The sequence below is a fragment of the Monodelphis domestica genome, chromosome 6 (assembly GCF_027887165.1).
Source record: "Monodelphis domestica isolate mMonDom1 chromosome 6, mMonDom1.pri, whole genome shotgun sequence".
Lineage (NCBI taxonomy): Eukaryota > Metazoa > Chordata > Mammalia > Didelphimorphia > Didelphidae > Monodelphis > Monodelphis domestica.
Genome location: NC_077232.1, coordinates 50,239,226 through 50,255,516, shown reverse-complemented (window position 1 = coordinate 50,255,516; position 16,291 = coordinate 50,239,226). Strand labels below are relative to the sequence as shown.

General features: G+C 38.2%; 1 protein-coding gene and 1 long non-coding RNA gene across 5 annotated transcripts in view; one reads left to right on the top strand and one right to left on the bottom strand.

Annotated features, from left to right (window-relative positions):
* Window positions 1-16,291, top strand: part of BBOX1 (gamma-butyrobetaine hydroxylase 1) — a 115,296-nt gene that overhangs the window by 42,378 nt on the left and 56,627 nt on the right. For 3 of the 4 annotated variants that reach the window (XM_056801999.1, XM_056802000.1, XM_007497191.2), the window contains exons 3-4: window positions 2,762-3,016; window positions 4,537-4,651. In XM_056801999.1, the coding sequence (XP_056657977.1) occupies window positions 2,795-3,016; window positions 4,537-4,651 (337 nt within the window). In that variant the 5' untranslated portion in view covers window positions 2,762-2,794. The remainder of the gene's footprint in view (window positions 1-2,761; window positions 3,017-4,536; window positions 4,652-16,291) is intronic. The other variant, XM_001380139.4, reaches the window with a different exon arrangement.
* The window catches only part of LOC103099035 (uncharacterized), a 113,408-nt gene continuing 110,723 nt past the window's right edge, over window positions 13,607-16,291 (bottom strand). The window contains exon 3 of the long non-coding RNA XR_008912767.1: window positions 13,607-14,068. This is a non-coding gene — a long non-coding RNA (uncharacterized LOC103099035). The remainder of the gene's footprint in view (window positions 14,069-16,291) is intronic.

Below are 16,291 nucleotides of genomic sequence, written 5' to 3'. Positions count from 1 at the left end.
CCCTATCAATGTATGCTTAGTAGATAGAGCACTGGACCTAGAGTTAGCAAGATATGAGTTCCAATCTGGTGTTGGTCATTTACTAGCTGTGTGACCCTAGGCATATCACTTAATTCTCTTGCCTCAGTTTCCTCATCTGTATAATAGGAATAATAATAGCACCTACCTTCAAGGATTTTGATTTGTAAAGTGTTTTGGAAACCTTATAGCACCATTTAAATACTAGCTAATATTATTGTCCAAGGAGGAACTAGAATATATGGTAGCCTTTGAGGTCCTCTCCAACCCCGAGATTCTGTGATTCTTGAGACAAAACCTCATATTTCCATTAATCAAGAATTTCATTTCGTGAAACTTTGATGTATTAGAAGGAACTTTCTGATTTGAGAACAAAGAACTATTTGAACAAGCTCAGCTGTTTCTACAACATTAAATCCTTGGGGAGAGATGCTTTTGTTTGGATTGTTTTTGTAAACCTCTTATTTCACTGATGAATAAAGAACTCCTAGTCAGATAACCCCATCTACCAATGTAAAACTACAGCTTATAATCTGAAGGATTTCATGAGGGTACTTGAGAGATTAAATGACCTTCTCATAGATAGGCTATTGGCTAGGTCGATTGAAAGCAAAATATAGAAAGTCCTACCAATCTAAAAACAAGTCTTATGGAAAATGCTTTATTGAATTATTCAGAAAACTTTAATAATTATTATATTGTTTGACTATAACTTTATATGACTAGAATGTTTCTATGACCTCAGTAACTCTCCAGAAATAGCTATGAGGAATTCAGGGATCCCCAAGACCCACTCCAAACATTATGTTTAAGGTCTACTCACCCAAGTATTTTTTTTGGGGGGGGGGGAGGGTCAACCAAGCTTGTGGTTCAGGTTCCTCTTGTGTTTTGACTTTGCATGAATTTTATTGAATATTTATATTTACTGATATCCATCTCAAGCTACTTTGCTTTCAAATTGCCCTCTCAGCAAAATTGCTTAACAGCATATTTGGAGTTCATGTATGGGTACTCTTATCTATATCCTACATAATGTAAACTTTCTAGAGCCTGGAGGAAAAGGAGCCACCCTTTCTTTCAAGCTCTCTCTCTACCAAACAACTTAATAAATTCCTTTCTAAACCTATTTCAGATTTTGGAATTTGTTCTCATGAACGCCATTCTTCAGATATGGGCCAAATGTAAATTCTGCCCAAGTTTCAACATTGTTAAATTCAGAGGCTTATAGATTCACAAAGCCATCACTCTGGTTCAATTCCTCTTCACCTAACTTGCAAACTATTGCCATACCTTCTCATATGGTAATCTTGGCTGGACTTCCTGCTAAAGATCTCTGTTCACTCCAATCCATCTTTCAACCAACTATCAAAGTGTTCTTTCTAAAGCATAGGTCTGACCACATCAGTCCCCTTGGTATCCAAACTCAATAAACCCCAATTACTGCTTGTTCTGTCCAACATCAAATATAAAATTATCTATGTTAGCAGGTAAAACCCCTTACAATCTGCCTCCTTCCTGCCTTTCCAGTCTTTCTTCTCTCCTCCAACCATTCTAAGATTCAGCTATACTGATATTCCTCACATGCAACTCTCTCTCTCTCTCTCTCTCTCTCTCTCTCTCTCTCTCTCTCTCTCTCTCTCTCTCTCTCTCTCTCTCTCTCTCTCTCTCTCTCTCTCTCTCTCTCTTTCTCTCTCCTACTTCCTATATTCCCTCAAGTCCTTTGAGACTCAGTTCAAATCTTTTCTTTCCTGGTCTTCCCTTCCCTACCTCTACCCCTAATGCCTTCCTCCTTATATTGTCTATATTTTAGCTTTGTTTAATTGCCTACATGTAGTTTCTTCCATTTGAATGTTAGTTGCCTAAAAAAAAAAAAGACTTTGTTTTTACCTTTCTTTGGATATCCCCTGTCTGGCATATAGTTGGTGCTTAATAAATGCTTACTTGATTGATGCAATCTAAATTCAAATGAGCTTTTTATGGATGCCAAATACAATGTTGATTTGCACTGAGTTTATAGTTTTCTCTATATGAGCTGCATATATGAATGATACTTACCCATCTAGTCATTGGAGAAATCATGGACTTTCAGGGTTAGGACAAGTCTGTTTATTTTACAAATGAGCAAACTTTGACAAAGAAGTGTCAAATGACTAGTCCAGGGTCAGGGGTCCAGTATATTTCAGATGCAAGGCTTGAAGCTAGGTCTTTTTGCCTGATACCATCTCATTTTCCATTTTATTTAGGGAGCCAAACTGTTAAGTGACTTACATAATGTCACAAAATCAGTACATGTCTAAGGCAAAACTGGAACTTAGGTCTTCTTGCCTAAGGTCATTTCTCTTTCCATTTCTCACAATCATTTGTTATTAATTAACAAATAAGCTTTTACTTATTTAGACTCTTCATTTTTGGATAATTTTTCTTCCTAAAATTTTAAGAGAGCTACTATATGGATATAATGATAAATTGATGCTTTTTATTGGGTTCAAACTCAGCACAACTGATTATCTAAAATTATGGTGAAAGAATTGAAGGATTGGATTTCCCCAATCCTTGACTCAAAATAATCATCTTGTTTATTTTCCATCAGCTACTTCTGTGGCCAGCATGTAAAATAATCTAACAGGAACAAAGGTCTCCTCCAAATGTGAATCGTGGTAGCTAAGGGAAGAGCAAACAGTCCACGTACTTTGCTTAGAGGGCAAATGAACGGTTTTGTCCTTTTAACCCTGGTCTATCTTAGCAGGCAGAATAACTCTTACTGAAGGCTGGCAACATGAGTTCAGCTATCCTGAAGGTTGAGGCTCTAGATGCTGAACGTTTGATCCGGATCCATTGGGACGATGGAGAAGAATCTCTCTACCCTGCTGTCTGGCTGCGAGACAATTGCCAGTGCCCTCGTTGCTACTTGGATTCTGCAAAAGCTCGTAAACTCCTCATTGAAACCCTTGATGTGGACACATGGGTCAAGCACTTGACGTTGATCAACCAAAGAAAGGTATTTCTCTCTTTAAACTTTTATTCTTGCCTTTTAAAAAAATAAGGAAAGCTAATTCAATTCTAAGACCAGAAGGTTGGACTCTACCAATAGGTCCTAGAATTGAATTGTAGGCATAGAAAAGGATGCTAGAGTACAGTTAGTACATAGGTTTGGAACCATTTTTATGATGGTTCCCTTTGCCAATCTGACAAAACCAATGGAGCCCTTCTCAAAATCATATTTTTTTAAATGAAGGAAATTCAAATTTTTAGTTGGAGATTAGTGTAGAAGATGGCATTCTTTTTCCTCTCCAATTTCACAGAGCCTCTGAAATATATCCATTCAGCAGTGCGACCCAGAGTAAGAACTCCTGAGCTAATCTAACTTTTTCCTTTTTTGAGATTAAGGAAATCAATTTTAGAAAGGTTATTCTGATCCAGGTGTGGTTTAGACTAGATGGATCCCTTTTGGTTCCAGAATTCCGTGCTTCTGTGTAAATGATTGATATAAGGACACATTTGTAATAAAAAAAAAAAAACATAGCTGGGACTAAAACCCAAATTGCCTGTCTCCTAAACTTAGTTATCACATGGTTTGGCTACCAATCTGGTTTCTATAGTTACTCATATGCCCTTTATTTACCATGCACCACCTATTATTGAAGTGGACTCCTGGCAAGGAGGGAAAGGCATACAAACCTGTATTGTCCACCTCTCAGGACTCTCTTTGACTCAAAGACTTTACTGCTAATAGTTATGAATTCCCTCCCAGCATTCCCTCACTCCCCTCCCCTCCCCTGACCTCCCGATGATAGCAAAGACTTGGATAAACGAACAATAGGTTTCATAGAAAAATTGAAGCCATATGCTTTCACGGATATAGACAATCAGAGAAGAGAGAGGAGGCTCTGTCCTAATCAGATTGTTTCTTTAACTATAATCAGAACCCTAACACATGTCCCTGAACCCCGTAGACACACTGATTTCTTGTCTTTCCTTAACTGTACCTATCCTCAGAAGCAGAGCAACACAGTAAAAGGAAAATGAACTGATAACCAGGATAAACAGGAACCAGAGTTCTTGTTCTGACTCTTGCCAATAACAAATCTTATGACCTTAGGTAAGAGACAGCCCATTTCTGGACCTCAGTTTTCTCATCTGCAAAATGAAAGGTTGGGGCTAAATAGACTCCGGGGCTTTAAAATTCTACACTTAAATGCTAAAGAGTAATTTTTTTTTCAAGCCTGTTCATATTGGCTAAGATTTCACAATTCTCCCCCTTTTTTTACAGTAATTATACAGCAGAGGAACAAACTCACAACTCCAGGAAGGCTTGAACCTGATTGAAATGTAACTGGGAAATGTTTAACAAAATAAGCAAATATACAATGAAACAAAGATAATGCTAATGGGTGGTTTTCTTAGTCAACATGCAGGATCTCAGTCAACTAGGATGTTTCTATTTGAGTTTGACACCAATATTATAGAGTGCTACAGTATCTAATAGCATGCAAATCCATATCTGTTTACTGTTAAAAGGTACATATCATGTGGCCTGATCAACATGTTAGTGATTTCGAGGCAGATTGGCTAAAGAAAAGATGTTTTTCCCAAAAATCCAGAGCCAAACTCCAAAAAGAATTGTTTTTGCCAGGTAAGCATATTTTTAAATCTACTATAATCTTTAAAATCCTGTTAGAGTCCACCAGAAATCTCCAAATATCTAATAAAATGTGATTTTTCTAAAAAGGATTTACTATGTTTCTTGGTATGAGGTCATGCTCAGTCGTGTCCAACTCTTCTTGACCCATTTCTGGTTTTCTTGGCAAAGATACTGGAGCGGTTTATCTTCTTCTTCCCCAGCTCATTTTACAGATGAGGAAACTGATGTCATCAGGCTTAAGCGACTTGCCCAGCATCCTGCTAATAAGTGTCTGAGGCTGGATTTGAACTTAATTAGATCTTTCGATCTCCAAGCCCAGTGCTTTATCCACCAAGCTGCTCAAAGCATAAGGTACTTGCTTGGGCAAATAATGGTTATTCAAGAACCCCACAAGGAAGAAAGGGGAACAAAATCTAACAGCCTCCAAGGACTGGTCTCATCTCTGTCCATTCCTTTAATTAGGGCACTACCATGAATAAGAGCATAAAAACGTAACAGCAAATAGTTCCTACACTCAAGATATTTATTAGCTGGAAGACAACTACAGAGGCAATTTGGCCCCCACTGACCTTTCTAGCTTTGTTTATTGCTACATACAAGACTACCCTCCATTCCCCAGACATGCCCTTTTCTGAGCAATCTTCTATTTGCTCATGATCATTCCTTATGTCTGGTTCACCCTTAACTCCCAGTTGCAACTCCCTGGTTCTTACCGGTTCAATCCTTCTAAGTCCAACTTGAATGCCATCCCGACCTAACAGCTCTAAAATGCTTTCACATTGCTCTTACAACAATGGTCAATATAGAAGCGTGTTTGGCATGATAAAATATTAATTTATTTTATTATATATTAATTATTAAAATTTTGTTTTTATTAATTATTGAAAATGTTAAATATATTTATACACAAATATAAAATATTAAAACTAATAATTAATAAATAATTAATAATTGGTCATGCAGATTCAATTTTTTTTAATGAATGCCTTGACAATTCATCTCTGTTGTTGAATGGTCTGCTTCTGCCCTCTCTCTTCCTAGCTTTATGTCTGCTGATAATCCAGTTTTAATTTCCAATGTGCAAATCTTTTGTAGGAAGAGAGCATCTGTAAAAATCAGGTTAGGAAGAGGTGGGCTTTGATGGGCAAAAATTAAAATTTTTATTGTGTAAATATAATAATAAATATTAAAGAACAAACATGATAAATAAGTAAAATAAAATTTTATTAATACTATGGAGTATTACATGGTATAGTAAATAGAGTACCAAATCCAGAGGCAGGAAGATGTGAGTTCTAAACTAGCCTCACACATTAACTTGCTGTGTTGCCTCAGATAAGTCACTTAACCCTAATTGCCTAGCATTGCTCCTCTTCTACTAAGACAGAAGGTAAGGGGTTTTTTTTCTTTTCTTTTTTTACTGCATAAACTTCTCTGTGTGTTGGTTTTGATAGCTCTTTACCTTCAAAAGAATTGGCATCAGTGAGAACTATTTAGGCTTACTTAAACTTTCCTCTCTGGCACAATTTCTCATTTTATAAAACCAAGAGGTTCTTAGTGATCTCTAAGCACCTTTCCAATATCAACATTCTGATTCTGTAGTTTAAGTCAAACAACTCATGTATTTTGACTAACGGAATGCCATGATGGAATAGAATAATTGGTGATAATATATTATTTTTATGTATCCTGTTACTATCATTATTAAGAACCACCATGTTAGGACTTAAACATTTCTCTAAGAAGCCTTTACCCAACTTTGACCTTATTTTTAATGAAAACATTCTCTTGATTTTATTTACTTTTATCAGTTTCGACTAAAAAGAAAAGTAAAAAATGTAATTGAATAATAAAAATAAATATAAAAGAATAATAATTGAAAATAAGAAAACTTTTTTATTCTTCCAGTTTATAGTTTTCAATTATTATAAAATGCAGGCATGGTATGCTCAGATTTCTTAGCCATTATGAGTTCATTTCTATGAGTTGACATTTCTATGATCAGAAAGAAGACGAATTGCTCACACAGAGAGCAAAGGCATAATGCTTTGGTCCATTGCTATCCTTCAGAGCTAAAGAGAGACTGAAAAAGGCAACGAGCACATGGAATGAGCTGCCAATCCATGATCCTTTGACACAAAAACATCACAAACTCATTGTTAGGTGGTTCAGTGAGAATACTGGACTCAGGAAGGCCTGAGTTCAAATTCCACCTCAGATATTTACTGGCTTTGTGACCCTGGAAAGTCATTTAACCTTTATTTGCTTCCGAGACCTGCCTCCTAGGTTTGTTAGGAGTATATAATGATATAATGATATGATATTTGTTGGGTTTTTTTAAAGCTTTGCAAACTTTAATATTTTGTTGCTCAGCCATTTTCAATCTTCTCTCTTTGTGATCTCATTTGAAGTTTTCTTGACAAATGTGCTGGCATGGTTTGCCATTTTACTCTCCAGTTTATATTACAGATGAGGAAACTGAGGCACACAATGTTAAGTTACTTGCCTAGGGTCACACAACTAGCATCTGAGGTCAGATTTGAACTCAGATCTTTTGGACTCCAAGCCTGGTAATATCCACTGTGTCACCTCACTGCCCTTTTGTAAACCTTATAGCACTTTATAAACACTAGCTGTTATCATAATCATCATTCCTAGAGGCAGTATCTTTGTTATCATTGTTGTTCTTGCTGGCCCTCCCTCACTTCCCAGGCAGATTGAATTGCAAAGTGAAAAATATTTCCCTAAAGACTCATAACATGGGACTACAAACACATTGGGAGAACTTCCTAAGAAAACTAGTCCCTAGCATCCCATGGCACTGCCTTATTGTTCTCTCCCCCTCCAACACACCTACCTCTTCAGTTGTTGGAACAACAATAAACAGAACCCCCCCAAAAAAAAAACTCCAGCCTGAACCACAACAAAACATCAGGCTGGAGGGTCTAGATCTGTGATGGTCAACCTATGGTACACATGCTAAAAAGGGTATGCAGAGCCTTCTCTGTGGGCATGCCTATAGTTGCCTGCCAGAGTTTGTTCTTTACTAGAAAGCCAGAGGGAATCCAGGCAGAGCTGTTTCCCTCCCCTTCTCCATGCTCCTGAAGACATTCCTCACTTCACCCTCCTCTCACCCATCAGCCCAATGGGAGTGCTTCCTCCCTCCCCTGTCTGTGGTAAGGTGCTCCGGACAGAAGGAGGGGGCTCACATACTACTTGAGGGCATGGCATAGATGGCAGTCTGTTGAGTGTGTGGTGAAAGTGTTTCCTGTGGTGGGGTTGGAGAGCAGCTAGGTTTGAGGGGAGCAGCACTGGAGGAAAGCAGAGCACTGGGGTCACTCTCCTTCCCTCTCCACATGCACTTCTCATCACTCACCCCTCTGCCCAGCAGCCCAATGGGAGTGCTTCCTCCCTCCCCTGTTTGGGGTAAGAGGAGATGGAGGGGTGAGATCGGGAGGCAGGGCACAGCACTCAGTCTCTGGGGGTACAGAACATGGCACACTGTATCTGGGGAGTAGGGTTGGGGTGGGGCCTGGCACTGCATCTCTAATAGTTTCCCTATCACTGGTCTAGACTCTCCCCATCTGTGCTGTGCTATCCACAGGCAGCATCAGCATAAGAAAGCAGCTTATTCCTTCATTAGGACTATTAGCAGCAGTACTGTCCCACAGATAAATTGCCCAGCTTCCCTAATTGTGGCCACAAAGAGGTCAGAACTTGCTTCAGAAGAGGGCTTACTCACACAAATCAAAAATCATAGCTCATGTAAGAGCTTAATGTGAAGAGGTTCTTTTTTTTTTTTAATTGTTTCAGTTGTGTCTGACTCTTCATGACCCATTTGGGGTTTCCTTTAAAAAGATATCAGAGTAGATTGCAATTTTCTTCTTCAGCTCATTTTGCAGATGAGGAAATTAAGGCAAACAGGGCTAAGTGACTTGCCCAGGGTCACCCAGCTAGATGAGTCTTCCTGACTCCAGGGCTAGCATTCTGTCCACTGGGCCACCCAACTCACATAGGTTTAGTAAGGTATAGTAACATGCTTTCTAATACCATCAGAATGTAACAAAATAGGAATGATACAATTTTCATTTAAGCAATGGAAAAATGAAATCATGTTGACAGAATACAGGCCAGAACAACAAGAAGATAAAAGTTTGCTATTATCAGGACACACTGAAAAGCTTTTGCATGGTTTCAAATGGGCTCTGAATTTTAAAATATATTTCTAAGTCATAGAATTTATAGGTAAAAGAAGAAACAATGGCCCCCTTTACTTTGGGAATATAGGCTTTTGTTTTTCAATTTTATTGCATGATTTAACACTCTCTTCCGTCAAACATTCATACTCCATTCTCCATTAGAATACAAATCAATACATTTATAAAGGATCCTCCAGTAAAATTCTACTTTGATGCCTTATCATGATGAGAAGATAATCCTAGGTTCTCAGTGGTCATGGTAAGCAGAGTACTTAGACTCTGACAGGTCCTACCAAGCAGGAAAATTCATGATCCAGCAATGGTCCAGATGTGCATGGACTGAGGACCAGCTTAGAGTTACTGTAATAGATGGTGGAAATGGGGAAGATTTATAATAAAGGGAAAGGGTGACAAGGAAATGATAGTCTTCCCCTTTCTTTAGAAAGGTGCCCTCAGCTTTACTCTGCTAGGTTCCGAGAAGGATCTATTTGGAGAGATAATGGTAATAATCTCTCTGTATTGGGGAAAAGAAAGTCACCTCTCTCCCCCCCTCACTCTCAAGTTTCCCCTTAAATTACTTGAATCAGTTCTTGGATCTTTTCTTAACTACAGTTTATTGAAGGTAACCAAAAAGGGTTCAGGGCAGATTGAGGATAAGGATTTTGTATTCAGGAAAGGAAAGAGGGAGAAGGGGTCCATATCTAGCTAAAATCCTTTCTCCCAAAGTCAAGGAGATCAGCTTTGGTTCCCCTGATCCACTTAGGGTCAGGATGGTGAGGAATCTGATTCTTGTCTGCACAATAAGTGTCCTAAGTCAGATTAAGGAGGTAGATGACAACTCTTTTTGTTTGGACAGCTTATTTCCCAAAGTCTTATCCAATAGATTTATCTTCTAATGGGTTCTGGGTCAGGAAATCCACGAGGAAAAGATCACTGGATCAAGAAGCCCAGCTGGAGCTACCTGTCTGCTCTATGGTGCCAGCCAGAAGTCACTCCAGCTGGGCTTCTTGATCCAGTGATCTTTTCCTCGTGGATTTCCTGACCCAGAACCTAGAGCTCAGCTCTCTCCTCCCAAAGTTCTGGATTCCTTTTCCTGCCCATCCCCTGCTGCTGTGGAATTCTGCAGCTCTCTCCTTTTTTCATTTCTCTCCATGGTATCAAACCTTCTCTCACAGCACATCACTAGAGTGAATTCAATAAACATTTATTAAGTAGTTACTGTGTGGAAAGTATGGAGGATCTCATGCCCAAATGAAATGGCTCCCTGCTCCCTGCCCTCCTCCATACCCCACAAGGAGCTTACATTATAAAAGAGGCAGACTACATAAACATGGAGTAATAGATCTGATTATTTGATGAGAAGAGGAAGAGTAAGCCCCTCTACTATGATGATCAAGGAAGCTTCCCAGAGGAAGAGAATGATAAAAATCCTGGGAGGCAGACATGAGAGATGGTTGCCTTGAAGGCCTGGGGATCAGCTGGTAGGAATAAATGGAGCTAGGGGACAGAATGTTGGGTTTAGAAAACTCTTCTTAGTCCAGTTTAGTTATAGTATTCTGGGGAGAAATATGAAATAAGGCTAGAAAGACTCCTTGAAGTGTAATTATGGAAGTCTTTAATGACTAGAAGGAGGAGATTTTTATTTTGTTCTAGGGGCAAGAGAGAGCCACCAAAAGATTTTGATTGGAGGAGTAACTTCTACATTAAGATTATCATGTGTGTTTTGCATGATCAAACATGTATAACCTAGACCAAGCTTCTTGCCATCTCAGGGATAGGAGACAGGAGAAAGAGAGAGAATTGAGGACTCAAAATTTTGGGAAGCAAATGTCAAAAACTATCATTACATGTATTTAGGGGAAATAAAGTATTATATTTTTAAAAGATTATTATGACAACCTCATGAAAAATAGATTGATGAAGGGAGAGATTGGGGGGTAGGAAATTATTACAATAATCCAGAAAAGAAGTGGGAAGACCCTGATCTAGAGTACAATGAAAAAAAAGAGAATTTGTTCTTGTTTATTAATGGTTCTGTAACAATATAATTAATAAAATTTAACAATAAGTATGGGGGAATGGGTAAAAAGAGAAGAGTGAAGGGTAGTTCTGTGGTTATAAACCTGAGAGACCAAGAGGACAGTTATGTCTTTTACTAAAATATGAAAGTCTGGAGGAGATATAGACTAAAGGGGGAAGGTAAATAGTTCTATCTGAGTCCCAGAGGGAGCTGGATGGCATACCGGATAGAAATTTAGAGACAGGAAGATCTCAATCCAAATCTGGCCTCAGGCACTCTGTAACTGCGCAATTATGGGCAAATCATTTAAGTTCTCACAGTCTCAATACTCTCAACTGTAAAATGAGGGATTTGGATTCGATAGCCCCTAAGGTCACTTTCAGCTCTAAAACTATGCTCCTCTAAGATTGAGATGCCTACAGGTTTCCTTCAGAAGGAGATTTCCAATGATGATAAGGTAAGATGTTGGGTGATAAACTTTTCAGCAATAGCAATTCACAAAGACCGTCTGGTAACTGGTAAATAGTTTGGGGTGGCTATCTCTAGAGAGAGTACTTATAATGATAAAGTCCATTCAGTAATTGGTAAATAACTTGGGATTGCCATCTTTGAATGAAGCATTTATACTAATAAAATTATAGATGATGAAGTACGTATTGTATCTGAAGGGTTTGTTTTTCCTTACTTTCCTTCTTTCACTTCTAATAGATTAAGTAATGGGCTGGCGAAAAGGAATGGGCAAGGGGCTTCCTGAGTTTTCCATCTTGAAGCCCTGGCATGTTGGTTTCTGGCTCTTGGGCAAGAAAGCACTCATGCTTCCACCAATAATTTTCATGGCCAGATATAATTTTTGCCAGTAACAAGGAAAGTGTCATGAGTTGCAAAAGAAAATCTTCCTGACAAAGAAAACTAGCCTTTGTACCAAGGGTATGGTGATCCTTGACTTATTATAAGAAGTTCATTTTGATTGACTTTTAAAACTAGCCTGGTCTTAACTCAGTATTTAAGTGTATATAGGATTCAGTGATGTGGGGACTTTCTCCAACAATACCAATCTTGACACATCTCTCAAATAAATCCCCCCTAGATGGTCTACCCAATGTGCTCGGGGGCCTTCCTCTAATCTAGGTGTTCTTAGGCAGGGTCATAAACATCCAATAGGTCCATAGATCAGTTGGGAGCAGGGCATGAATCGGGGTGGGAAAATGTCTTTATTTTCACTAACTTCTACAAAACTTTAGCATTTCCTCCAATTATGAATGAAGGCAACCAACATTATTCTGAGAACTCCATAGCCTCCCTTGGAGAGCCAAAAGGGTCCATGGCACATAAATAGTTAAGAACCTCTGCTCTAGACTCTTGAGATCACATCATTACCAAGGAAACTAGAGGATATCAAGAAGTTATTCCCTTTTCTTCTTAGGAATTATCAGCCTGACAACATAATAGTTTAGAACACAGAATCATGACTACATGATACCAAATTCCTGGCCTAAAATTAAAATTGCCATTCAAAGATTTGGAAACAAAGGTTTTTGCTGAATATCACCACTGTTGTATGTATGAATGAAAGAGAGAGAGGTTCATTTCTATTTAGAAATGCAGAATTTCCATCACACAGTCAAAATAACCAGTGCTTAATGCATTTCACAGAACAAGGGGAAAAAATCTGTATACTGTGTGATGTTCCATATGTGACCCTAAATCCATATGCTTGACTCTTTTTTTCCTAATTGCCAGAAAGCTAACATGTTTTTCCTATTTCTTTGAAATGGCACTGAAATATTTCAAGTTAAACCCTGACTTTAAATGGTACAGTTTATTACAAATTGAAATTTGTAAGGCAATTCCAATTTCTTTCCAAAAGACTCTCTTTGAGAAGCCTGGATTGTATAATGGAAAGAACACTGGGCACAGAGTCAAAATAGTCCAAAGATTTGAGTTGAGTCCTCATTCTGTCCCTTAAAATCTATTCTTCCTTATTCCTATTCTTCCGGCAATAAAGGGGATTCTTGTGCAGTTGTGTTGTTGTTCAGTCATTTTTCAGTCCTGTCTGACTCTTCATGACCACACTTGGGGTTTTCTTGGCAAAGATACTGGCGTGGTTTAGCATTTCCTTCAATAGCTCATTTTACAGATGAAAAAATTAAGGCAAACAGGGATTAAATGACTTGCCCACAGTCACACAAATAGTAAATGTCTGAGACCAAATCTGTCTGGGACCAGCTGAGTCCTCCCAACTCCAGGAACAGTATTATAACCACTATGCCACCTTGCTGTGCAGGAATAGGCTAAACTAAAATAGTGGCCTCTGAGATCCCTCTATGTTATTTGAAAATCACTTCTGTCCTTTCTTTCCTTTTTAATAATCTGAAGAGACCTCAAATATAGATTATGAATTTCATAAGAAATAATGAGACTAAAATATATATGAAAAATTCCTTTCCTTTTTTACTTTTTCCAATCTGATAACTTCCTTTTAAATTACAGCAAATTACATTAATTTTAATAAAACTGGAGGAGCAGCTAAGTGGCTCAGTAGGTAGACAGCCAGACCTAAATTTAGATGAGAGGTCTCAGGGGCAGGTTCAAAACTAGCCTCAGAAACCTCCTAGCTGTGTGACCCTGGTTAGTCACTTAACCTTAATTGCCTAACTCTTATTGTTCTTCTGCTTTGGAACTGCCCCATGATATAGATTCTAAGACAAAAGGAAAGAGTTTTTTTTTTTTTAATAAAATAGAATAAAACAAAATAAAATTGGAAAAGCAAAACTGGAGCACTTTCTTACCCTTCTGCTTTCTTCTACAAGTGTCCTATATAGTAAGGACATTTAACAAACATTTGCTGAATTAAATTACACAAGAATGAGTTCGTATGTTTTCATATAGGAAAAAAAATAAAGATTTTCTTCAATGGGTGACCAGCCCTCCTAGTTCTTGAGAACAAGACTGCCTCTTTTACTCCATGCCCCATTTTCCTTTCTTTTCCATTTTATAGTCAGGGAATGTTTTTATAACATTGGCACTGGAACAGCAAACTTCCAATTTAGAAAAGTTATATGGTATGACATTTTCGTGAAGTGAAGTTGGATGACTTTATGCATTGGCTTCATCTTTATCAGACATCGTACACCCGAGGGACAGCTTTTGGACTCCTGTTTGAACCAGTGTACACGCTGGGGAAACCACCTGCCAAAAAAGGAGCAAAGAGTCAAAACTCATTACTCCTAGACTCTAATTCTACCCCAGTCCCTCAAGCAGGCAATCAATGCCTCAGGCTAATACAGTAACTCAGGATAGCATCCCAGTGTGGGATCTAGAATTATACATGGATTATTCTCAGCAGGTATGCCAGATATAGATGCTCTAATATACTCACAAACAATTGACATAAATGAAATGTGGACCCCATTAGTTTTTTGATAATTTTCCATTGGTACAGTGGTGAAGTTATTCATTTTTTAGGTTTAAACCAACACTCTAAGTTAAAAGATTAATTTCCTTGGATTAACTGGACCTTTTTTCTTCTGCTGCTGTAAAAAGGGTTACAATAACCATTTGCCAACCTCTTGCTCTATCCTTGCAAAATGTTTTTGATAATGATAGAAAAATTTACTATTTCCTTCCTCTTATTACAAAATGTTTATTTGTTATAGTAAAAATATAGAATCCCATTGATCCAAACTACCCATTGACTTTTGTGATTTCTTGGTCATTTGTTATCCATTAACTCAACTATTTTTTAAGCATTTGCTTAATAAGAGAGGCAGTTTGGATAATGGCAAAAGTTGGCCTTGGAACTAGGAAAACTTGGGCTTAGGTACCCTGTGACATACACTGGCTATGTGACTCACCTAAACTGTCAGAATAGGCTTCCTATTAGCAACACTTCTGACATATCATAATTTGTTTTTGCATTATTTTTAATAAGAGTTAGCATTTACATAACACTTTAAGGTTTGCAAAGTGCTTTACTAATATTATTTTATTTGATATCCATGACAACCCTGGGATGCTATTATAATTCCCTTTTATAGAAGAAGAAACTGAGACAGACAGAAATTATCACTTGTCCAGAGTCACACAGATAGTAAAATGTAAATAGTTCAGTTGTTTGGTTTCTTTTTTTTTTCAGATATGGTCAACAATTCCTGATCTTTGTGGGTATTTTCTTGGCAAAGAAACTTAGTGATCTGCCATTTCCTTCCCCAGTTCATTTCACAGATGAGGAAACTGGGGCAAATGAAGTTAAGTGACTTGCTCAAGTTCACACAGAATTCCTGCCTCCAGGCCCAGCATTCTATTTGCTGCTCATCTGGCTATTGAAATAATAAATTAGTAAATGGTCAAACTAAAGTCACATTTGGGGGGCAGCTGGGTGGCTCAGTGGATTGAGAGTCAGACCTAGAGGTCCTGGGTTCAAATATAATCTCAGACACTTCCTGGCTGTATGACCCTGGGCAAGTCATTTAACCCCCATTGCCTAGCCCTTACCACTCTTCTGCCTTAGAATCATATTGATTCTAAGACTGAAGGTAAAGATTTAAAAAAAAACACATTTGAACTCAGATCCTCCTAACTCAAAGTCCAGCATTCTCTCTGCTGTTCCAAGAAGAGAAGTCATTATCAGGGAGATGAGGTTATATAGTCCATTGAAAAGTAAAGTCCTAACTGCCTGTAGTTTTCCCTAATTTTTAAAATTGTAAATGCCTTTAAGAGCAAGATCTATGTTATGTCAATCTTTGTATTCCCATAATGCTTTGCATGAAGTAGGTGCTTAATATCTGTTTAATTTTGCTTCACAAATATTTGATTTAACTTTAATTTCAGGGGGCAGCTGGGTAGCTCAGTGGATTGAGACCTAGGCCTAGAGATGGGAGGTCCTAGGTTCAAATCTGGCCTCAGCCACTTCCCAGCTGTGTGACCCTGGGCAAGTCACTTGACCCCCATTGCCTAGCCCTTACCACTCTTCTGCCTTGGAGCCAATACACAGTATTGACTCCAAGACGGAAGGTAAGGGTTTTATTAAAAAAAATAATAATTTTAATTTCATTTAATTAGTATAGACATTTTTTGTATCCCCAGGCTTTAGTATAGCCTGGCACATAGTAGATACTTGATAAATGCTTCCAAGAAAAAATGTGAAAGTACAAAATGGAGGAGTATGTTTGGGGGGACTGAAAAATTGGTTCTTGCTGAAAGGATCCGAGGCACCTAAATAGAAAGGATGACATTTGAACTGGTCTGTGAAGGATGGGAAAGAATGGATTAGTTGCGATGAGGGAAAAAAGGCATTCGAGACAGAGGAAACAACCTGAGCAAAGACACAAACAGAAACAGGAAACCACTGGCCATGTTTGGAGGACAGCAAGCCATCCAAATTTTCTAAGCCATAAGCTGTATTAAGGGAAA